Below are 24,972 nucleotides of genomic sequence, written 5' to 3' on the forward strand. Positions count from 1 at the left end.
TTAATTTATTTTTCCATAATTTAAAACCGTAAATTAGGCGGAACATTTGTAAGGCAGCCATTTTGTAACGGGGTTATTTCCCCAAACACCGGAAATTATAGGGGTGACATTTAGAACAGACATGTGAACGCATTTGAAGAGGATTTACGAGTTGTAAAATCCCCGACGCTTCTTTTTTTTAATTTAACTATTAATATTTTTTCTGAAAATAAATACAAGAAAATGGCGACGTGGTGCAGTCGTCTTCTTCAACAAGGAGCTCGTCTGGCTCGTCGCCGTGGAGCAGCTGAAAGGTAGCTAATGCTAACAGTAGTGTCATGTACTGTTTTATACTACATTTTTGCTGTTATTTGTCAAATTTATTTTTCGTTTAATTTAGAGTGCAACTTTTTCCTCATAACACGTTAGCATAATCATTTGAAAGGAACTGTTTATGCCTCCTTTTGCAGCTCCATTCATTCCGTAACTTGTGCCAGAACTTTACAAACCCCAACATGGATTGACGAGCATCTCACAGATGAACACCAAAAGTATATTAGGAGGGAAATAGCCGAGGAATACAGACAACAGACCGCGGACAAGCTCTACCCGCTAAAAGATGAACCGTGGGAGCGACATGAGTGGACAGAAGGTGTGACAGACGCTGTCTTCATAAGAAAGCAGAAAAAACATCTCGTTGTCAATTCTGTGGTTGAATTTCCATGTATATTTGAAATTTTGATTCGTTTTAGGGAGTCGAAGAGTTGGTCTGGTGGCTGTGAAGTTGGGAATGGCTCCTCTGTGGACAAAAACTGGAGAAAGACATGCTGTCACTTTGTTGCAGGTATATACAAGACAATCATTTTGGATTGAATTCAAAGTTTTTCTTCAACAGTGACACTCAAGCTTGAAAAAATATGATAAAAAATCAATTTGTACATGGATTAGAGCAGGGGTCGGCAACCTATGACACGCGTGTCAGCACTGGCACGCGAAGGGTTAACCAGTGACACGCGAGCGCATGGCAAAATAATATATATATATATTTTTTTAACCTGAAATTAAGACATTTTTAGTTGCACACCCTGTTATTTAGGGCTTTACAGGAGCGTCCCTCCCGACCCCTCTGCCTATACCGTTATTTGCGAACAATTATGGATTTTGAGCACACTTCCAGCTCTTCAATTTCTCGATTCCTGTGCTCGTCGTTTTTTTTTTTTCCTCTGCGCGCTCAATTCTGCGCGCTCAATTCAGCACCCGCTACTAACGAGTCACGAAGCCAACCAGTCAGAGAGCTGGTGGAAGTACACAGTGTTACCAATCTGCACTTTTTGGTACTGTTACTCCAAGCCCCAGCGTGGAGGCCGGCGGGCCAGTAAGCGCGTAGACAGCCGGCGAATCGCCGGCGTCCGCACCGGGAGCCCCGTCACTTTAACTTTGAATTGAGATTCCGATGTCACACCCTCGCCCCGGCGCGTAGGCCGGTCGCTTAAGATACGAGGCTGTACACCCCTGTCCCGGCGCATCGCAACACTCCGGTTGGACCCCGATTGCCAGCCGTCAGGTCAGGGCAGCGGGTGAAGCGATGCTTGCACTGTAGTATGGAGTGGACCGGCGATTAACGTGGCTCGTTGCCGTCGATTCGTCCGGTGCTTACTTCGGAGAGGTGGCAATGTGTATAAAAACACTGTGACGCGTTGGATGGCGTTTTACTGGAGACTTTTAACAAAAACCAGCGGGGTACACAGCCTCTTCTCTCCTTTTCATGGCGCTCTCCGCTCTCTCTCAACACCTTCCTTCGCTCCCTCTCTTTTTCTCGCCCAGACGCCCAATTCTTCTTCTACGCTTAGCTAGCAAGCCGATCATATTGTAGGGGACAGCGGCCCCTTGGGGATACCGGTAACAACTGGTTGCCTGGTTACTTCTGGTAGCTCTTTTTGTGCATTATGCCTCGAGAGAGTTGTGTGTCGCACAACAAGTGTCAAACGCCACTATGAGACAAAACATGAAAATTAATAGAAAGCAGGGCCAAGGAACACATTAAAGTAGGTATCTTTTATATTTGTAATATAAAATCTAAAATTGTGCATATAATTCACTGTTTAAGTTGCTAGTGAACAAGACAAAATGTAAGAGTCGGCTGTTCTGACTTTGAAGGCTCTCTGTACTGTGAGAGACCTGCACTGAGAATCACACCTGTTCCCCTTTGCGTGCTGGGGTGTGTGTGTGTGATATGTTTGCATAAAATGGTACAGCTGTACAGCTGTTATTACTGTTGCACTTATTTTCAAGTTTTGATATTTTCGACAAAATGCATTAGTTTTTAGTTAATTGATGAAGACGAATGGTAGTTATACAAATTAGATGTATGTCCATGTTTTTTTTGTTTGGAGTAAAATTCCAGCTCTGCTGAATATAAAAATTCGGTTGCGCGTCATAAATCTTGGGGTGGCACACTGATTGACAAGAAAATTTGAAAGTGGCACTCCACACCAAAAAGGTTGCTGACCCCTGGATTAGAGCAATGTTGATAGTTGGGAATGTGAGTTTTAATTTTCAATTGGAGACAATAGACAATTTAGAAAACCGGAAAATGAAATAAACATAATTTATTGTGGGAAATAATTGTTGTGGGCTTGTTCGGTTTTGAGTTTGTCAATCTGTTGTTATAGTTCAAAAGGTTAGCTCATGACATTTCTTGACTAGAGGTTTTATCTAGTCTCAATTCAGTATCGCAATATTGTTCATAGTAGAGCTGAAACAAACACTCGAGCAACTCGAGTAACTCGAGTTTAAAAACTGATCCGAGTAATTTTATTCACCTCGAGGAATCATTTAATTTTGCCAGCTCTAAGTATCACGTTTTGCCCGGACTACTTTTAATGCGGGACAACGCGCTGACATAACGTGTGTAGAGGAAGAAGGAATAAAAAAAAAAAAAAAAGCTTACTGCAGCCGACAGCCGTTACAAACTGCGCCGACGTTGCTAAAAACTATGCCCGCATGTTGCTACGGTGGTAGCAAGTAGCGTCTGATGTGTGTCATAGATATCACATGTACGTAGAACTAGATGCGAAATGACCGACTCGGCGGTGTTAATAAAACAGCCGCCATCTTAAAGCAGTACACTTCTCAGCGCTCATAAATAAGATTAACGTTAGTGTGACTCGCCCACGTAACGTTATCCTTGCGGAGGGCTATGTTTCTATTCATTAGAGGTGTGCATCGGTACTGCCCTCACGATTCGATTCGATTACGATTCCGAGGGCCACGATTCGATTCGATTCAGAGGGTCACGATTCGGTTCGATTCGGCAATGCATCGCGATGCCTTAAAGCCTGGGATGCATTAAAATTCTAAAGCAAAGCATATTTTTCGTGAATCATGAGGCAACACAAGCGGTCAGACATTAAACAACTTTTTATTGGCTCTTGTGTCACTCCTGGTTGAAGTCAAATGAAAATACTTTTAGATATATATTTAAAAAAAAAAAAAAAAAAAAACAGATCACAGCATTTAATTGGTGCTTTGAATGAGACCAGGGCTTTATCTTTTTTTTTTTTTTACACGCAGTAGCAGCCTTTCACACAGTGCAACATCTGAACTCCTGTGCAAAATCAGTAATAACAGTCACTGTATTTTAGTCACAACAACCCATCGATAAAAATATTAAAGTAAATATTAAAGAAAGCGACAAAGAAAATATTGTAGTGCAGCAGCATCTTTATCGCAATATCAATCCAGGGATCAGTTCAGTTGCAAACAAAACATCCAACTAAACTGCAATGTACAACAAAAGTAAAATGTTGGCCTAGCCCACTATATATGTGCATTCAACTTAGAAATGCAATCAGTTACTACCACATAACAATAAAAAATAATGAATTAAAATGAAGTGCAGCAGCATTTTAGCAGCCATAACAGTCTGTTTCCACATGAGGAAATATAATTTTTTTTTTGCAATTGAGAGAGCAGAGAGATAGTAGAGGTTAGATGGGGCCTAAAAAAATCCAGCCCGACCCGACACGGCCCGCTGGTATTGAAGCCCGACCCGGCTTGGAGTGATGCGGGGGAAAAAAAAAAACGCAGCAGCAGCAATTTATTTTCATTTCTTTGAGATGTCAGAAAAAACGCATGTTTCTTAATGTTTAAATAGTCTACATATTTTTGTGATCATTATAGAAGCATTTGCACAACGAAATAACGCTGGGAAAGTTTAATATTAAAAAAAAAAAAACATGCGATTCTGCAGACACACAGAGGAGAAGATTCAAAAGGATCACATTTGTGTTGCCTTTGTGTGCATAAAAAAGTGTCTTTCGTAACGAATTCTCAGTTGGCAGAAAAAAAACGCAAGTTTTCTTAATGTTTAAATAGTCTACATATTTTTGTGATCATTATAAAATTTACACAACGAAATAACGCTGGGAAAGTTTAATATTAAAAAAAAAAAACGAGTTTGCGGACACAGAGGAGAGGATTCAAAGGGATCACATTTGTGTTGCCTTTGTGTGCATAAAAAAGTGTCTTTCGTTACGAATTCGCAGTTGGCAGGAAAAAAAAAAACGCAAGTTTTCTTAATGTTTAAATAGTCTACATATTTTTGTGATCATTATAAAATCATTTACACAATGAAATAACGCTGGGAACGTTTAATATATTAAAAAAAAAACGAGCTTGCAGACACACAGAGGAGAGGATTCAAAAGGATCATATTTTTGTTGCCTTTGTGTGCATACATAAAAGTGTCTTTCGTAACGAATCGCAAGCGCCACAGCGGAGGAGAAGAAGAAAAAGCGGGCGGCGCCACTGCTTCATGTGAGTGCACAAGCAAATGCACAATACAGAGAGCCTGCTCTCGGTTTTATCCCTTTTTTAAATTTTTTTTTTTTTAATAATTTATTAGTTCGGCGCGGGGCGGCCCGACCCGACCCGACCCGAACGTGAATGCTTAACATTTTGGGCCCGAACCCGAACTCGGGCACAAGATCTAACCTCTAATAGATAGGACATAACATAACAATGGCTGAAGCGGAGAAAGAGGGAGCAAGAAAGATTCTTGATGCACCTAAGACATTGAAAGCTGACATCTGGAGACATTTCGGCTTCTATGAGGTTGGTGAGAAACTTGACCAGAGTTTTGCAGTGTGTAAAAAATAAAACATGACAATAATAATACAAATGGGGAAACCAAATCCATTGCATCACCGGAAGTGCGCAGGGAATATTTTTGAACGTACTTATATATTTTAAAATGCGCTGAATCGATTCGGCTTGTTGCCCGCATCGAATGGAATCGTCCATGCCCCGCATCGGGATGCATCGCCGCATCGATTATTGTTGACACCACTACTATTCATTATGACCACTGTCGATGCGTGGCTAAGTCTTACATACAGGCTTTATCTAATCGGTGAAAACAGCGCTGTAGAATGATGAGGGTGTAAAATAAAAACTTAATAATGCTAACTGTCAATTTTAGCTCAGTAGTCATTGCTGGATAAAACACCAAGTAGCACTAGTGCCTAATGTGCTCCAATACAGCACAGCATTTATTTTGAACACTGCAAAAACTCTAAATCCTATCAGGACTTACAGTTTAGACCAACTTAAAACTTAACTAGAACTTATAGCTTGACACAAGTGGAAATTCAATTGAAACATGTGGGAAAAACACCTAACTTTTAAGTAAGGTGTGTTATCAAGCGTAATGACATTTTTAGGTAAGAAATATATGTATTTTTTATAAGATCTAAAAGTTTTTTTACGTGAAAGCAGTGAATTAGTCCTTTTTTTTAGTCACATTTGAGATGCTATTAAGTTATTGGCTGTTTTCAACAATGTACATCGAAAATAAAGACATTGATTGACTGAAAATGGTTCAATATTAGATTAAATGTCTTGTTTTCTCATCTATATTTATAATTGCTCTTTCCCTTAAAAAAATGTTTTATCCGATTACTCGATTAATCGATAGAATTTTCAGTCAATTACTCGATTACTAAAATATTCGATAGCTGCAGCCCTGGTTCATAGTAATACTGTTCAAAACACCAGGGAAATGCAATAAATGAATTATTGTACTTTATTGTTGTCTGTCAATGGAGTTTTATTATCAATCCCATCCAACAAAACGACGGTCATTTAGTAAGCCTAATTTTTTTTTCATGAGATAAAACATACATTGGTATGAAATTTTGTTGTTTAATTTTGCTATTACAAATGTAGTCTTTTTTTTATGTTCAAAATACTGTACGAACACACACAACAAATATTTACTATCGTATCGTTTTCACTCCGTATCGAACCGTATCGTTCTTAAACTGTATCGAATCGCTTGCCCTTAAAATGGATCGTTTTTTAATCAAATCGTAACCTGTGTTTCTAGATACATATCGAATTGGCTTCATGCCAGAGATTCCCAACCCTATTTTTTACCTAACGCTACCTTTACGCTTGATCACACGCATCACTTAAAAGTTAGGTTTTTTCCCCCACGTGTTTTAATTGAACTTCCATTTGCGTCGAGCTTTTCTGGTTCAGTTTTAAGTTAGTCTAAATTGTCAGTCCTGATAGGATTTTGAGTTTTTACAGTGTTCATAATTTATGATACCTGTGTATTGGAGCACATTTGGCCCTAGTTCTACGTGGTGTTTTTTCCATCAATGACTGCTGAGCTAAAATTGACAGTTAGCTTTATTATGTTTTTATGTTCCACCCTCATCACTCCACTTCTCATTGACACTCTGCAGCATGCTAAAGCCTTTCGTGGATGATGTCTTAAGGTGTCTGACAATGTCAACAAACAAAATAGATAAAGGAAAATGTTAAAAAATGAGCATCAGCGCCCACCCCCTATCTATCTGGCGTTCGGCTGATGTAATTAATGTTTAAAAATCGACTAATTGAACATGTATTATTTCTGTTGACATTTGACAACAATTATATAACGATAATTACTAATTGTTTTATTGCCCAGGGTTAGCATGACTACATTCTAGAAATCTGCTATAAACCACTGTTGAAAAAAAATGGGAATTTGTGCGAATAGGCAGACATGAGCAAGAGGCAGCACTGCGAGACAGTGACCTTGAAAAAGTAAGCAATTTTAGTAACCATGGTAAATTCAGGGTGAAATTGACAGTATCCCAGCGCAGATAAGGAACCTCAACAGCAGATTTCAAGAATGCATTTGTACAGAGGGACGCCATTTAAAGAACGTAATTAAAAAAAATGAAAATCCATCATTGTTTCTTAAATGGCATGTTTTAAGGTTTCAATTATGATCAATAAAACATTTTTTCACCCAGTAGTAGGGGTGTAACCAGAGGTTGCGCTAGACATTTTCGTTGTCTGTCATTTTGACTGACAGGGTCATAAAAATCCGGTCATAATCTATTTTTACCCGTCACTTAAATTTTTAAAATGATAATGATGACATATTCAATAGTATTTAGTTTGCATTCATTTTTAATTAATATTGTAACGCTTGCTTGGCGGCGAAAAATTAGACACGGAAGTCGTGGTATTTTTCTCCCTCTTTTTACTCTGCTTACCGCCAACAACACCAACAAAACAACAACTCCGCCCCCAAAGAAAAAGAGGAAACTATATAGACCCCAATCACCAACGTCACACAATGATCTTTATTGTGGTTGTCAGCCCAAAATCTTCTAAATATATTTTAAATGCATCTTACCAGATATAAAATGACTACTACATAGTATGTGGTGATCGTTTGGTGCCCAGATTTCTTGTCGAATTACAGCAGTCCATCTCGCTCTCCTCTTCGGGTCTCTCAGAATATGGTAGAACTTCAAGTCTCTCCGTCTATCTTCTTTGTTACTGCAACCAACCGCCACACACGCCTTCACCATTTTGATTATTAATGTTAACGAGCAGAAAAACACGCCGTAATAGGAGGCATGTATGTAGCGGTAATATATAAACACGACGAGCTGACACACAATATGGCGGCTCCAGTCTGGGGTGCGGAGTTGTGACGTCATGTGATTGGGGTCTATACACAGGTGGCAATCTAGTCCAGCAATTGGATGACGCGCTGCCACACCGGGTGCACCAATAAGAACCTTGCGTTGATGTGTCAATCACGGTGCCGCCGCCAGACCCCGGTGACGCTACAATGTTCTGACAGAATAGCCAACGACGTCATGCATTAAAAGAGAGACAATAGCTAATCAATATCCTCACTCGCCACCCTGTGGTCTGGGGTGTGAATTGCAACCTGTCAAAATCACGGACGGATTTCAGTTTTTCCGTCACCGTTTTAAAAAACTGGTCAACGACGGAAAATATTCGGTTAACGCGACCCCTGGGTGTAACGATACACAAAAATCTCGGTTCAATACGTACCTCGGTTTTGAGGTCACGGTTCGGTTCATTTTCGGTACAGTAAGAAAACAAAACGCAAAATATAAATGTGCTAGTTGTTTATTACACACCTTTGTGCTTTCAACAATAGGAACATTAGCCTATACAAAGCTAGAATTCTGCTCAAAAAGTAGCGGGTATTTAAAGATAATCCAACAACAATTTGCCTTTCAGACCCCGCGTATTGGTCAGCTTTCTTTCTGAAAGAAAGAAGAAAAAAGAAGTCCTGTGCTAAAGAGAAAAGCAATCCCAATGACAAAGATTTTAACATGTATTTTACAAATGAAATGCCTCAATGAATCATTTTTTTCCCTGATGAACGGTTTTCAAAAGCTTTATTGGTGGATTTTCTCAAGTTAAAGCGCCACACAGAAATTAATAAATTTAATTGTGTAAGCAGGATGTGTGTATTATTCTTATTATTTAACTACAGGTGTTTTAGCTCATTTCAATTTATTTTATTTAAATGGGCTAATATTTTATTATGTGTTTATATTTTACAAATGTGATATATATTTTATGTTGTATAACTTTAGTTCCTATGTGAATATTAGTTCCTACTTGTTTTGTTGTGGTAGGGGGTTTTGAATTGAACACGCGGCCGTGTTGGTTATTATTATAGCAGAGAAGACAGAAGTAAATCAACAAAGACAAGTCAATTGTGCCCCGATCTACCACTCAAGAGATCTGATGGACTCAAAATGTAGGTTACGATTGCATATTAGTTTGAAAATCGACCGGATCTACATATTTTTACACAAGTGACTTCCGGTCTGCCCGATCCTAGCTACCGGTAGTAGTATTGACGCAGGAGGGTCGCGTCTCGCGTCAAATAATAAACTCTGCCGTTCTTTTTGCGTGCACCGCGTTGAGCCGCTTCTGGGACACATCTAACACGCGGCTGCACTGCGACTGGTGTGCATTGGCTGATCGACTGTAACGCCCGCGTTTCACTGCGTTCTTGCGGCGGCCATGTTGTTGCGCCGTTGACGTTTCTGGGTTATACTGTCCTACCATGTTGGTCCTCATTATAGTAGAGAAGACTGAGTAAATATAATCTACACAAAGAAACTGTAACCCGATCGACTCACAGCCTCGAAAAGTAAGGGTTACATTACGTCAGAAACTCGTTCAGTACGCCTCCGTTCCGAACCGAAACGGTTCGATACAAATACATTTACAGTTACACCCTTACCCAGTAGTGTCTTGCTTTTAATAGAATGCTAATGATTTATATGTCCAAAACTCAATTTAAATAGGATGTCGTACTATTAAGTCAAAGTAGGCCTCAGTGTTACACAAGCTAAACAATTGCTAAATTCATTGTCACACAGCTTATTTTTCGTTTTAAACATAAATAATTCTAGTGGTTTTGTCCTTTTTGGTCATTCCTCCTTTTACTATAACCATATATCTATACCCTTGTATACACAATGACAGTTTGAATACCATCTTTGCTTTTTTACAAATATAAATGATCCTTAAACTTTGCTTATTCAGGTTCAAGACTGCCATGTGATAAAGCACATTTCCAAAGAAGATTTTGACGGACGCACTGCTGCGCTTGTTGTCGGAGGAAAAAACGTATCACCATTCCACGTAAGAAAATTCAATTCAATTCCTTTATTGTCATTGCAAGCCAAGCAAACAACGAAATTGGAAAGCTACTCTGCGGGACCATAAAACACAAGACAGTAAAATAACTCACAACTTAAACATACTACTAAATAAAAGACAAAGAATAGTGTTCAAAAGTCGCTCCATAGCAGCATCATGAACAATTAGTGCTGTGAAGAAAATGTCTATAAATGATGATGTTTTATTGTCATTGACAGCAATAGACGTTCAATCCATTTGAACCGGGAAGGACTGGCAGGGATCGAATGTTCAGTCAAATGGATTGAACGTCTATCACCGTCGATGGCAGCTGATGAGTTAATTGATTTAAATGTGATGACACATTGAAAGATAATCTAATTTTACAGCAGAGAAGTTGATTCAAACTTTATCCAAGCTTCCCGGCTCTTGATTTAAGGGGGTAATAATGTTGCTGGACCGTAATGCACTCAGCCAGCACATTGTTCCTTATTATACCTCTGGCCGCTTATCACGAGCGCGACAAAATCATATTAGTTCTTTATGGAAATATAACTACATTTTGCCATTGAGCTCCTATTGGGACTTTTTTTTTTTTTTTTTTTGGCTAGCTAGTGCTGCCACAGTCAGGAAATTATAGTCACCCCCTCGCTGCCATGTGGGTGGATGTATGCGCGTGTTTCATCATAGCTGTCTAAAAGGAATTGAAGCTCAATAGATTTTACAGCTGCTTTGGCACACTGGCGATGACACCCGCCGTTCATCTGGGTGCTGACTTTGATGATTCTAATAAACTTGAAGGTGACTCAGAACACTCATCAGCGCAACATCGAGCGCCAAAGTGACAGCAATTTATTGGGTCCACTGCTTCCTCTGCCCTCGGAGGAAAACGCTAGGATGTTTGAAGAAGGGCTGGGCAACCTGGCACAAATATTATTACTAGGGTTGCAGCTATAGATTAATCGATCAATTAGTTGGTTAGAATAATCAAGTCATGGGATTAGGAACATTTAATGAATTGCAGAATCAATTTTAGGGGATGTAAAACAAAGGCTTGCTAAGATTGCATTTTCAATAGAACATTAAATGCAAATACAAAATAAAATTCCCAAGTGTTTTTCAAACGATGCAGAATTGCACTTTCATTTCACAGGAGAGGGCGACAAAACTCCAAAAAACACAAGTAACAAGTGCATGGCCCTGTGCTGTCATTTTAATCTGTTTGAGCGGGGCTTGTGTGTTAATTGCGTCAAATATTTTAACGCGATTAAAAAAATTAATTACCGCCCGTTAACGCGATAATTTTGACAGCCCTAATATATATAAGTATAAACATATTAGCTCAAAGAAAAACTTGCAACCTAATGATGGTCTTAACTGGGAGCAGCAGGATCCAGCCATGTTAGATGAGTTATGTCATATTCACTGTTATAACTAGAGGGCAGTGTATCCACCCAGATCAAATGCAAATACTTACAAAACAAACCATTACGATTACAAAACAATACATTACCATTATCTGTGACGTGTATGTATTATATATAATATGTAGTTTGACCAGGGGCGGACCCACCATGGTCGCATGGGGTGGCAACTGCCATTTTAGAGCCTCATTTTAGAGGACTGTGCTGTTCTAAAGTGCTGCAACAATTAATCAATTAACTCGAGTAATTTGATCGGATACAGAGGTGGTTAGAGGAGCCAAAAATTGTACTCAAGTAAGAGTAGCGTTACTTCAAAATATTACTCAAGTAAAAGTAGTCATCCCGTAAGTATCCGGTAAAAAGAATACTCAAGTAACATTGTGAGTAACTGCAAATTTTTGTTTGACGATACTGTAAAATAACCCGTTACATATCCACATTAAGCTAAAGAAATGCAATATATATATATATATTTAATTCCGGCGAGAGAGAAAAAAGACAAAAATGAAGCATTATTCGTCAAAAGAGCATGAATGCCCTCAAGTGGAGAAAATAGTTCCTAGTTTGAATTGTGAAAAGTTCTTTTGTAGTTACTATTACGACATTAAAAAGCATATCTCCGGTTTTCTGTGGTCAATCGGTGAAAAAAGACTGGTAGAGAGGTTAAAATCCACGCTTTCGAGTCATATTGAGGGCAGTGCCTATGTCGAATACTTTATTTTTTATGGTGCTTTAAAGACGCCACGTGATTAAAAAGGCTGGCGGGATCGTAGAACAGCAAGCGTGCGTCAGATTGGTTTAACGTAGTCATGTGATTATTTTTGCCAAGTCTCGTTGGTGAAATTGGTAGAGCTAGTCTTGGCATCGCTGTCAAAAAAATAATAAATCTTATATGAAGAGTAAGGAGGAAAAATGTAAGGAGTCTTGTGTAGCCCAAAGTAGCGGAGTAAAGGCCCAAGTACACTGCATGCGTGATCGTTGCGTTTCCGGTCCGACTCCGGTAAAAAATAGCGCCGGAGCCAATCCGTTCCCATTATATCCTATTGTTCAACGTATACCGGCCGCGTCAGTGCTCCGGCTTGACTGCGAACCACCTCCGGCGTGCCGCATGCCCGCCGGATGGTATAGGCTATTTTCTATTTTTGCCGGACACGCATCCGGCAAAATGGGCGGAGCTGGGCCTGGACGTAACAACCCAGGTGCCTAATCACGGTTTAAACACGAGCGAAGATGGATGATGAGCGCTTCATCATGGAGGTGGAAACCCACAAAATCATTTATGATGCAGCAGATCCTTTCTATAAGGACAATATAAAAAAGGAAGCTGCAAGGTGTCCTATTATGTGTGTTTTTCTGTCCTGATGTCATCATGATGCAGTCATGTCTGTCTCTTAATTCCAGATTAACTAAAATATCAATATGCAAAGAAAATATGTGCTCTCTCTCTGCTTCTCTGATGAGTATAGACTCCGTGTGTTTTTCGTTGTTTTAAATGGCACATTATCACGCGAGAGCTCACGGGGGGGACGAGGTTGGCGGACCGCAGCCGTGCAGCAGCCGGTATGATTTGCCTGTTTTTGACGGACTGCGTGGCACGCAGGTAACACTGAACCGGACCGGAACCGCAACGATCACGCATGCAGTGTACTTGGGCCTTAAGAGTAGCGTTTTTTCTTCACAAATCTACTCAAGTAAAAAGTATGGCTTTGTGAAACTACTCTTAGATGTACATTTTTCTCAAAAAGTTTCTCAAGTAAATGTAATGGCCTACATGTAACGCGTTACTACCCACCTCTGATCAGATAAAAGCTTAGCATTAAAATTTTCTGCTTTGAGGATTTGTTTAGACTGGTGTTGTGATGTTTGTTTTGAAAGTCCTTGCATTTGGCGGAAAACACAGACAAGACTGAAAAAGCAGTTTTTGCTCTTGCACTCCTCTTTAAAATAAATTCCTGTATTTTAAGCGAAAAGAAGTGTTGTGTCTGATCGAACAGTATATATAAATGCTGCCATAACAGATTCATGGCGCAATAAGCCCCCAAACTATTTTTAATTTGTCCGTTTGACTCTGGAAACCCCCGTTTACAGACATCGCGCAACCGCTTTTGTTTCAACCAAGCCATAAGAAGAAGGTAAGTAATCTTATTATTTGAAATGTCTGTCATTTTTAGCTTAGAATCATAAATTTATGTCTAATATTTAGTTAAAAAAAAAAAAGATTAAAAAAAATTATTCACTCACATATTTTAAACTTTTAAACAAATTACATCACAAAGAAAAAGTTGGCGTCTGTAAAAGAAGTCATGGATATCTACTTCAGAACTATCGCTTAATTGTATGTTTTTGGTTACTGTCACATTTTCCCCAATATTTTAGATGATAAATAATCGATCCAAACTAAGAAAAATTGAAGAAAAAAAACATTTAAAAGGGTAAATATATGAAGATGAAAATCTCGACCACTCCTTGATGTCTGCAATTTCTGCATCGCGACCCTTGTTATATTACCATGTTTCAACCATAAAATGCCCCAAAAATCCAGCTGTGGCCATTCACAGTTGTGTCTTGACACTCGGTGATGCATGCTAAATGGAATTTTTGGATCGAATCAAGGTAAGTACGCGATAATAATGCGTTAAAATCATGGTGTCTTTAATTCTGCTCTCGCATGCGCTCACCTCCAGGTAGGGTTTTGCTGTTTAAAGAAAAAAAAAAAAAATTTTTTTTAAATGCTCTCCTGTTCAAAATGTTTCTTTCCCCAGAAAAATGAGATTTTATGCTTTCCAATGATGTATCACACATGCATATCGGACAAATTTAAAATTTGGCCAAATTGGGGGTCTCAGAGCGGAACTTCAAGTCACCTGAGTGTTTTCTGCCATTTAGGCCATGTCCACACGTAGCAGGGTATTTGGCAAAAAGAAGATATTTTTCTACGGTTTGACCTATCATCCACACGAGCATGCAGATTTAACCAAGACTTCTTAAAAACGATGGGGAAGGTGACGATTTGCGAATTCTGCGTTTGTGGCTCCATCATGTTGACACTGATAACCGAAGATTTACGTCACTGGCTGCGACAAATTTTGTCCTCACGTCACAGATGAGACCAATTTTTACATTTGGCTTATATTAAATAGGCGCTTTTTTGCTTCCATTTTTTTTTTAAAACTCTTGCTGTGCTTCTTATTGAATAATGGGTATTTTGGACAATTATTTTATTGTTTTGAATGTACTTAAAAAATGAATGAAAGCGGTTGGCTGTGGAAGTTTTTTTTTTTTTCCCTACACAAACGTGCAGGTGTGGACGCAATTATTTTTTTCCTGACGTATTAGGGCAGAATCCTCGTTTTTAAAAAAAACCCTGCTACATGTGGACATGGCCTTAGTTTTCTTGATTTGGGTGGATACGCTGCCCTCTAGTGGCTACAGTAAACATGACATAAGTAATTTAACATGGTTGAATCCAACTGCTCCCTGTTAAGACCAACATAAGGTACCTTTTTGTTTGAGCTAATGTTTTATGGGAGTTTTTTGCATTTGTAATTTAGTTCATAGGTATATTAAGCATTTTTTGTGGGAAGATGTGTTTGAGCGATTTGGAGCATTGTGGGGGGAAAAAAGAATTTTATAGCATTTATGTTTGCTATCCAAGTTAGCCAATTACTCTTTTCTTGTACTTAGATCCTCATTTAAAAAAAGTTTTAAAGGCATTTATTGCTTTTGTGAAATGAAAGTGCAATTCTGAAGAGTTTCATGAAACACTCAATTTTTTTTTTTCTTATATATTCGCATTTAGTGCTCTTTAGAAAGCACAAACTTAGAAAGCCTTTGTTTTACATCTATAATTTATTCTGCAAAGCATTAAATGTTTCTAATACGATTACTCGATTATTCAAACTAACTAGTTGATAGATTAATCGTTCACTTAAATAGTCGATAGCTGCAGCTCTACTGTACTGTATTGCCGAACTATACTTGGTTGTAGAGTTCGGAGTCTTCTCTTCGACCAGTTTGGAATTCTTTGCACAGTTGAGTTTGTCGGAGTGAAACGTTCTTGGCAGGCTGATTTTCAGGCAACAGAAGGCAAAGAGATCGCTTTTTTGGAGTGACTGGAAGGGCTGAGTCGAGCTCTAGCAAATGTCAGACACGTTGCCAAGTGTGTCTGCGCGAGCGTCGGCTTGGCTCGCGCGCACTTCTAACAGGCCCGCTGTCAGATTGAAAATGCCAGCGTCTGACTGCAGCTCACTGCTGGTTCTTCTTCATTGCTTTATTCTCTTTTTATGTCCACTTGACTGACAGAGATCCGAACAGCGAATGGAGATGTTCATGAATGCGGGAGTACCTCCCAAGCAGAAAGTCACCATCTTTAAAGTTTCAGACAACGCTCTCATTAAACCTGGTACGAACGTATACACACTTTCTGTCAAGCTTGTCATTTTTTTAGCAGTTTTAGCTTTCTAAAAACCTGAATGCTTTCCTTGCATGCATTTCCAGGCACTCCTTTGTATGCAGCGCATTTCCGTCCAGGCCAATATGTGGATGTCACAGCCAAATCGTAAGTTCTGCTGTTCTCGAGTGAACGTTTTCTCCTTGGCTTCTTGCACCCTGTTTAAGATTTACTGTTGTAAATCTTATTCAGGTTTGATGTCTTCGGTGAAGTCAAATGTTGTAAATCACTATTGACTCTCAATGTATAAAGTCATAACATTGCAGTCATTTGCAGACCAAAAAAAATATTGAAAGAGTTCCCGAGTGGCGTTCAAATAGACTTTTTGTGTGTCTCTACTGTTTAGTATTGGGAAAGGCTTTCAGGGTGTGATGAAGCGTTGGGGATTCAAAGGTCAGCCAGCAAGCCACGGGCAAACAAAAACACATCGCAGACCTGGAGCTTCTGGACCAGGAGGCGTAAGACACGCACGCATTTGCACATCTACTCAAATGCTAGGCATTCTTAACTTATTCATTTATAGTAGCTTTGCATGTACTGCACTATAGGGCGCACCTGACTATAAGCAGCCACCCACCAAATTTGACACGAAAACGACATTTGTTCATAGATAAGCCGCACTGGACTATAAGCCACAGGTGTCCTCACTGTATTATGGGATAGTTACACCAAAATATATTAACATGTAACACTTTATTGGACAGCGGCATCATACGACTGTCATAAGACCAAATGAACCACCATGAAGCTATTACCCAATTGGCTGCAAAGCGTCATTACTTAAAGCAGCTTCATTTGGCCATCACTGCTCCTTTGGGGGAGACAGTCAACTTCTGCTGCCACCTGCTGTCAACACTATTGTTGTCCAACATGCCTCCAAGTATACATTGCAGCGCTACAGATGTAAATAACAAAACTCAGGTTCTGGGCTAATTATTTCTTCAGTTTCAGTTCTTTCATTAATTGCTAGTTACGGTATTTGACAGTGGTACCATTAGACTGTCATTAGACAGTCATAATTATGACATCACACTGTCATGAGCATTAATGAAATCTTACAACTGATGTCATTTAGTGTTATCTGGCTTATTATCTCTTTTGAATAGATGTAAAAGATCCAAGCTGGACATAAATGGAGTTGGTGACTTGATTTGCCGGATTACACTTAATGATGTCTGTCATTAGCATTCAGTAATGCCTATGATAGTGTCATGTCATAATTATGACAGTCTTATGACGCTGGTGTCAAAGTGTCACCTATTAACCCAAATAAATGTACAAATAAGCCGCACTGGACTAAAAGCCGCAGGATTTAAAATAAAGGAAAAAGGTAGCGGCACATAGTCCGAAAATTACGGTCATGTAAAAGCTACCATATTTTTTTTGTTTTTCAATGGCGTTTTTTTTTTTTAGCTAAAACCGCTATTTTGTTCGAAACCACAGGAATGACCGTATAACCATTTGCAAATATTTTTGGATTAAAAAACTTTATCGTCACTCTGATTATTTAGGTGGGAAAGGGTAAACACAAATGTTGATGAAGGTAAAAAAGTAAAATGTATTGTATATGAGTTTGGATTAAGCCGCTTTCATCGGTACAAGGGTAGTCCGGATTACATAATTTTGTACCCCAATCCGAGTCAGTTACTTGATTTCTAGAATCTGCCGATACCGAGTCGCGATCAGAAGAAAAGTTTTTTTTTTGTTTGAACAAAGTTCCAAACATGTTGCACAGTACTTCCTCTTCTGCTTTTTCCGGGAGTGCTACGGTGTATAAAACGTATATATTTTTGTATCTTTTGGCAATCCCATTGTATTTTTGGATTATTTTGTTTTATGTTAGCCCTTACATATACAAAAAAGATATAAATTAGGACTGAACAATATTGGAGAAAAAATTCACATTGCCATATATATATAGCCAAGACTACAAGCTTACCTTTTGCACTGGTTTGCACAGGTGCAGTTTTTTCTTCAGGTACACGCACACAAAATGTAGGTGCACCCACGTTTTTCCATTGCATCACTTTTAACGCTATAATTCTATCACTCTCCATCACATTCATATAAATCATAAGAGCGAGTCCAGTCAATTTCACTCACGCTGCTGAGAACGGCCTCTTGACAACAAAGATTAACTCGACGATGATTAACACATTTGTGCCTTTGTTCGTAGAGCTGCTGAGACTTTACTCTCCAGATCAAAGCTACAAACCTGTCAATTATCGTTAACTTTAAGTACCGTACGCCAGCTGCACTGGTGGCCAAGAAAGGCAGCAAGAGGGAGAGTGAGAGGCAGTATAAGCATGAAGTAGAGCTGTCCCGACTAGTCGATGTCATCGATGACGTCAATACGTCCACAATCATAACATCCCGTCGACGGTTAATGGAGGGTTAAAAAAAATGTATGCGTGGAAAGTTAAGACCGCAGACGCTCAGTATGCCTTAGGGGAAAATGGCACAAAGCCGAAAAAAGAGTGGCTAAAACATTGACTTATTTTAATAAAACAAAGGAGGGTACACTGTTGTGTCCTGTCTCTTCAATGCCAGGCTTGGGTGCACGTTGGCCGTGAATGAACACCTAAAGCGCTGTCACCTAGTTGTAATTTTGGAAGACGACAGGAGACAACAAGCTGGCAGATCTTAAGTCCAACTAACTAACGACAATTTTTATTGAAGTTGCTAAGCCTGTCGCGAAATGCAATAAGTCCATTTATCGCACGGTAAACAAAAATGAGGGTGGTACTTATCACGGCTGTGTTTTATCGCCGAGTGCGTGCGTGCATTTGTGCGTGTGTGTACACGTGCGTGTTGATGGCATATGAGACTCCAGTTCTTTTCACGGATGTTTATTGGTCATCAACATGCCGTAGAATTAAAGTTCAGACTTACAAAAAAAGGAAACACATCTATATTAGACAACGTTAGCACTGCTACATTGGGGCTAATGGGGGAAAAAAAGACAATCTACTTTAGCCTGCTATAAAACATTGGCAGTCTTCTCCAAAACACAAACTTGTGGTTAAAAGGTGACACTTCAAACATGAAAAATTGCTGGATAACAGAATTTGCAAACAAAAAAATGAAGGAAAAAAAAAAAAAGTACTACTACTGACACCACATGCAATGACAAAAAGTACTTTTTTTCCCCCAGAGTGTAAAGCTTACGATTAGCGGTTTGGCGAACGTACTTCCGCCTTCCGGTGAACATTTCAAAATAAAAGCACGTCATATAAATAACGATTTCTGGAGTTGATCCCACATACTTGAGAATTCAGATTATACACTAAGTATAGCTTTAAAATGACACCCTTTATGAAAAATCTGATTGGCAATAAATATTATAATACTATTATATATAGTCATATACTATAATATTAATACTAGATAGTATTTTTTTAAGAATTGTTTTTGAAAGGCAAAGTCAGTGTTCTGAATCTGTTTACATTCCATTCTTTTGCACTAGTTAATGCTATTAGCATTTGACCTCATTATTTTTGATTGATTATTGTTATTTACGTGTTTATTTGTACTTTAATAAATAATTTAAGTGTTCCACAATGTTTTTATGTGAATTAATAAGCGTCAACAAAAATTTCAATGCTAAATTAGTTTAAAAAAAAAAAAAAAAAAATAGATTAGTTGACTGGTCGTAAAAATAGTCTGCTGACTAATCGGGACAAAAATAGTCATTTGGGACAGCCCTAGAATGAAGCAGGTGAACATAAATGTATTTTTTAAATTAAAGACCCAATCCTTTTCACCCGATTCCAATCCTGTAAAAAATGGTGCGATCGGCCCGATTTCAGATCACATGATCGGATCGGGAAGTCCATAACTGGCATTCTGATTCCTTAGGTAGAAAAGGGAAAACACGAAGGTTGATGATGGGGAAAAACTGACTAACAATTTCAAGTCGAACCGGATTGGATGTCTATTGCTGTCTATGGCAGCCAATGAGTTAAAATGAACTGTTGGATTCCTTTCACATGCTAATATGAGCACATTTTTGGTTTTTCCTCAGGATCCCGCCAGGGTTTTTAAAGGGAAAAAAATGCCAGGACAGATGGGCAACATCTACGTCACAGCGTACGGACTCAAGGTGAACACGTAAATAAAACATAAGAGCTCCTTTGACCTTGAGCGTCCCCGCTAGCAATTTTGCCGTAATCATTTTCTCATCCGTCCGCCCTTCCAGATATGGAGAGTCAATACCAAGCACAACGTGCTGTATGTAAACGGCTCCGTCCCCGGCCACAGGAGCTGCTTACTGAAGGTAAAAATAATCACCAAGTTGAGAGGCGGAGCTCCGCCCCGGCTGACCTTGCACCTGTAAAAGCTCCGTCGCACCTGCGATCCATCCTCATTGACACCGCGCTACATCAGCAGAGTGCGCTTTAATGATCTTAGCGATATCCACACCATCCGTCTCCATAGTTCACGGCGCTGGCCTATTATTTGTTTTGCGGGCAAGCGGTAATGAATACAAATACTCTGCTGCTGCACGTGGAATCGCTTCAGATTACACAGCGATAAAAATAAGGCTGGCACAAATGATTTTTTGATAATCGGGTAATGCATTTTTGCGGTGTGTGGACTAATTGGCTCATTTGTGAATCACGTCTTTTGCTATTATGTTTTTAACATTTTAGATGTGTAAAAGTATTGGAACATAAAACTAGGGGTAGGAACCTCTGGGTACCTCACGATTTGCGATACAAGGTAACGATGATCTCGTGATGCAGAAAAACAAGCTATTTATCACTAGTACAAGTACTACTGCCAATTAACATTCATTTATTTGCTGCCACCCTCCCAGTTCAAACGGATTAGACGTCTATGGCCAACAGTGGCAGCGAGTTACTTTTGAGGCATTTCAGGTCATTTCCTATTGATTTTGGGTTACTGTGACACCTTTTTAAAATGATATATCGATTCCTGGCAGGAGCATGTCAATAACATTTTGGGCTACAAAGTATCGCGATATATCATCTGTTTGATATATTGTCCCACCCCTACATGCAACTATGTCGTGAAAAAATTGATTAGATATGATTTAATTTTGTAATAATGTAACTATCATTGTTTTCCAAAGCAAAATTTGTGATTAATCAGTCTGATTTATTTGAAGACTAATGAAATCTGAGAATGGTTACTGTTGATAAGCTCAGAAAAATATAGATACAGTATATTTTATATATATATGGTAATAGTATTTAACCTTTATTTTCTTAGGAAATGTCCTGGCCAGTAGGCATCATAAGCTTACAGTTACACAATTTTTGTTCTTACTAGATATCAAATAATGATTATAATTGTTTTAATTTGACAGTTTAAATGTAGGACTACTACTACTACTACTACTACTACTACTACTAAATATTATGATCGTTAACAAACCACTTGATTAGAGCTGCAATGATCAATCGATTAACTCGAGTAATTCTGATAAAAAAAACCTCTGAATCCAATTTTGCTGCTTCGAGAATTCATTTAATTAGTGACGTTGTACTGGTTTGTTATGAAAGTGTTTGCATTTAGTTTTATTGATTTGGTGGGAAGATATACTGCCCTCTAGTGGCTGAAGAGAATATGCCATAACTCGTATCACATGGCTGAGTCCCATCTGCTCCCTGTAAGACAAACTAAAGTAAGTTTTTGTTTGAGCCAATCATTATTTAGTTAAGAGGTGTCTTTAAGCATTTTTTTTTTGGGGGGGGGATATGTGTTTGAACGATTTGTTAAGAGTAAAAAAAAATTTTGCATTTTACAGCATTTAAGCTAGCCGACATTTGCTATGCAAGTTCGCCAATTGTTTTGTTGTGCTTCGAACCTCATTTATTTTTTTTTAACAACATTTGAGGTATTAAAGTAATTTATTTAATTAATTTAATTAATTTATCATTTTAAATCCTGCTGCATATAGTTCAGTGTGGCTTATTTGTAACACTTTATTTGACAGTGACGTCCTAAGACTGCCATAAGACCGTCATAATTATGACATGACACTATCATAGGCATTAATGAATGCTTATGACTGATGTCATTTAGTGGCATCCGCCAAATTATGTCACTAACTCCATTTATGTCCAGCTCGGATCTTTTACATCCATTCACAATTATAGTAATTTGCCGGATGACAAAAAATGACATCTGCCGTGAGCATTCATTAATGCTCATGGCAGTGTCACGTCATAATTGTCTTATGACAGTCTTATGACGCCGCCCTCAATTGAAGTGTTACCAAATACCATGACTAGCAATTAATGAAACAATTGGAACAGTAACTGAAGAAATAATTGGCACAGAACATGAATTTTAATTGTTATTTACATCTCTATCGCTGCAATGCAACAAGTGTTTACAGCTGGTGGCAGCAGAGGTTGATTGTCTCCTCCGAGGGAGCTTTGATGGCCAAATGAAGCTTCTAAAAGCATTAAAGCTTTGTTGCCAATTGGTTCAAACCTTCATGGTGTTTCATTTGGTCTTTTGGCAGTCTTATGATGCTGCTGTCAAATAAAGTGTTACCGGTTATCTTTTGGTGTAAATATCCCATAATACAGTGAGGACAGCTGCGGCTTATAGTCCAGTGCAGCTTATCTATGAAAAAATGCCGTTTTCGTGTTAAATTTGGTGGGTGGTGGCATATGCTCAGGTGCGCCCTATAGTCCGAGAATTCCAGTATTGCGCTTGTGAAATGAAATTGCATTTTTGCATAGTTTAAAAAAACTTCGGAATTATTTTGTATTCACATTTAATGCTCTTTTGAAAGTGCAATCTTAGCAAGCCTTTGTTTTACATCTGCGAAAATGTATACCGCAACACATTTCATATTCCTCATTCGATTACTTGGATAATCCATAGCTGCAGCCTTACACTTGATCATTATTATAATTTACTGTTAGATTACTCTGCACTCAACATTTTCATGTTATGTAACAGTTTCATTGTTTTCCATCAAATAATGACTGCAGCCAACCCCACTCAGTTCAAATGAATCTATCAGCATCATTTCCACTTAAAAATCCTTCACGACAATATGCATTTGTGTTTACCATGTTCCAGGTGAGGGATAGCACTCTCCCAACCCGGTTATCCACCTTGAGCAGCCCCCCTTTCCCCACCTTCTTCGCCGAGGAAGAAGACAACCTTGCCGAAGACCTTTACGACGAGGACATGTTCATTCACACGGAAGAGTCATTATCGCTCACCTGACTACACACTCTCACACACTTACACCCAACCCACAATAAAGTGTAATCCAGTTAAACCTCTAGTTTCTTTCCTGTGAAGCCATGGCAACTGGACGTGAAGAAAACTATATTAGTGAAGGATGATTTGCTCTCTTTCGCAGAGAACCGACGATAGGACTGTGTATAAACTCTGGAAGTCAGCACAAAGGACTTAAGAACAGGAAGGACAAAGGTCAAAGGTGAGCCGGAGGAAGTGCGAAGGCTGACAAAGGTTTGACATTTGCGCCTAAGAGGATAAACCAGGACATTAATTTTGCAGCAGGAGGCGGCGGGTGCTTAGGCGCGCGCCGGTGTTTGTGTTCAGCAGTATTTAAATCATCAAACGTCCTGCTGGGACCTTCACACTTCCTCTTTTGCACTGTGGGGACCCTTCAAATGAGAAGCGTGACCTCCAAATTGTGCTTAAACACCACCCCGTTGGCATGTGTTCTATTTACAGACATCGTTCTCTGGTATTCATCGTAAAAGTGGAGCTCAAAACAATCATAGTGGGAGGAGTTGGGGAGATAGTTGGATGGATTAGGTTTAAAATATGCAGTGGTGCAAAAAAATGTTGATTCAAATCATTTTTACTTATCAGCTCATAGTAGAAACCGTGGTCCATGACGGAATAACTCGCATCCCAGTTAAAATGGATTTGATGTCTATCGCTGTCAGTGGCAGTGAATGAGGTAGAAATGAAATGCATCTGTTCTAGAATTCTCCAAAACAATTACCAACGAAGACTTGAAATAATAGGAATATAAGGAATTGAGCATTATTTAGCTGATTGTTGAGCCAACCTTGACCACATGGGGGCAGTGTAATTCAAAAGAAAAGAGTTGGCAACACTTATAATCCATTGGTGCAGAGGATAAAGAATTCATGAATACATGAGAGACATCGAAACAATTTTAACTGGGAGCATAGACATAATGATATTGACGGGACACATTCCATTGACACTGCGCCACGCCTTCAAGTAGGGGGCCGTCCCACAGTCCGCTTCAGTTATTCGCAGTCGTTTGCAGCTATTCAACACATGCAGCGCATCCAACGCCGGATTTAGGTTGAATAAAGTACGAAAACTGTACTGCATACAAACAGGAAGGATCGTCTCAGGAGTGATTTGTTGGAGGATTCAAGGTAATTATTTTTCGTACCATGCATGCATTTTGAAATGTTGTTAAAATAATCAGTGGAAGAAATTAACCGCTATGGTCTTGGCATCATAATTCACAATATTTACGTAAAATAAATGCGAACTGCACGTTTTTTTGCTTTTAACCAAGAATCGAGACTGGTTTATATTCATATCTATAAAGAATTCAGGGATTTAAGCATTTATTCACAATAATTTTCAACGTAAAAAGCTCTTTGTTATAATAGGCTGCGCTACAATGGCTTAGACTAGCAGCACATTTGACACATATACGTAAAATAAATGCTAACTACCCGGTTCTTTGCTCTTTTAACAAAGAATCGAGTCTGTTTTACATCCATATCTTCAGAGAATTCAGGGATTTCAGCACTTATTCGCAAGAATTTTCAACGTAAAGAGCTCTTTTGGTGTTTCCACTTGGTCAGCTTTGATGGAGATGGGACCCCTATTAATCGGCTCCGTGTCCGGTCAATATTATGAGAACTATGCTTTCACGATTTGGGTCTTTCAAAAACCAATTTATTTGATGGTGATGTTCCAATTCCACGTTAAAGGTATACAGAGAAGCAAATAATTACTTTGGATCAAAAGTCTTTTACTATCATGACACCAATTCTTTAGGTGGAAAAGGGAAAACGTGGTTGGAAGTGGGCAAAACTGAATTTTATGCAGGTATAACCATTAACATGAGTTTGGATTAAAAATCTTTTATCGTCACTCCGATTTCTTAGGTGGAAA

General features: G+C 38.9%; 1 protein-coding gene across 1 annotated transcript; it reads left to right on the top strand.

Moving 5' to 3' along the window:
- The first annotated feature begins 60 nt into the window (after positions 1-60).
- mrpl3 (mitochondrial ribosomal protein L3) lies at positions 61-23,110 on the top strand. The gene is made up of 10 exons (XM_057828336.1): positions 61-293; positions 450-631; positions 732-823; positions 9,871-9,969; positions 15,693-15,792; positions 15,888-15,948; positions 16,187-16,298; positions 19,865-19,942; positions 20,039-20,116; positions 22,906-23,110. The coding sequence occupies exons 1-10, from the start codon at positions 223-225 to the stop codon at positions 23,053-23,055; spliced, it is 1,023 nt and encodes a 340-aa protein (XP_057684319.1). The 5' UTR covers positions 61-222; the 3' UTR covers positions 23,056-23,110.
- The last annotated feature ends 1,862 nt before the right edge of the window (positions 23,111-24,972 follow it).

Source organism: Corythoichthys intestinalis, chromosome 22 (genome assembly GCF_030265065.1).
Source record: "Corythoichthys intestinalis isolate RoL2023-P3 chromosome 22, ASM3026506v1, whole genome shotgun sequence".
NCBI lineage: Eukaryota > Metazoa > Chordata > Actinopteri > Syngnathiformes > Syngnathidae > Corythoichthys > Corythoichthys intestinalis.

Excerpts from the sequence above, each read along its gene's own strand:
- mrpl3 (XM_057828336.1), top strand. The coding sequence starts at position 223 with ATGGCGACGTGGTGCAGTCGTCTTCTTCAACAAGGAGCTCGTCTGGCT. Across the intron at positions 824-9,870 it reads ATGCTGTCACTTTGTTGCAG|GTTCAAGACTGCCATGTGAT; the intron begins GTATATACAAGA and ends TTGCTTATTCAG. Across the intron at positions 15,949-16,186 it reads GTGGATGTCACAGCCAAATC|TATTGGGAAAGGCTTTCAGG; the intron begins GTAAGTTCTGCT and ends TCTACTGTTTAG.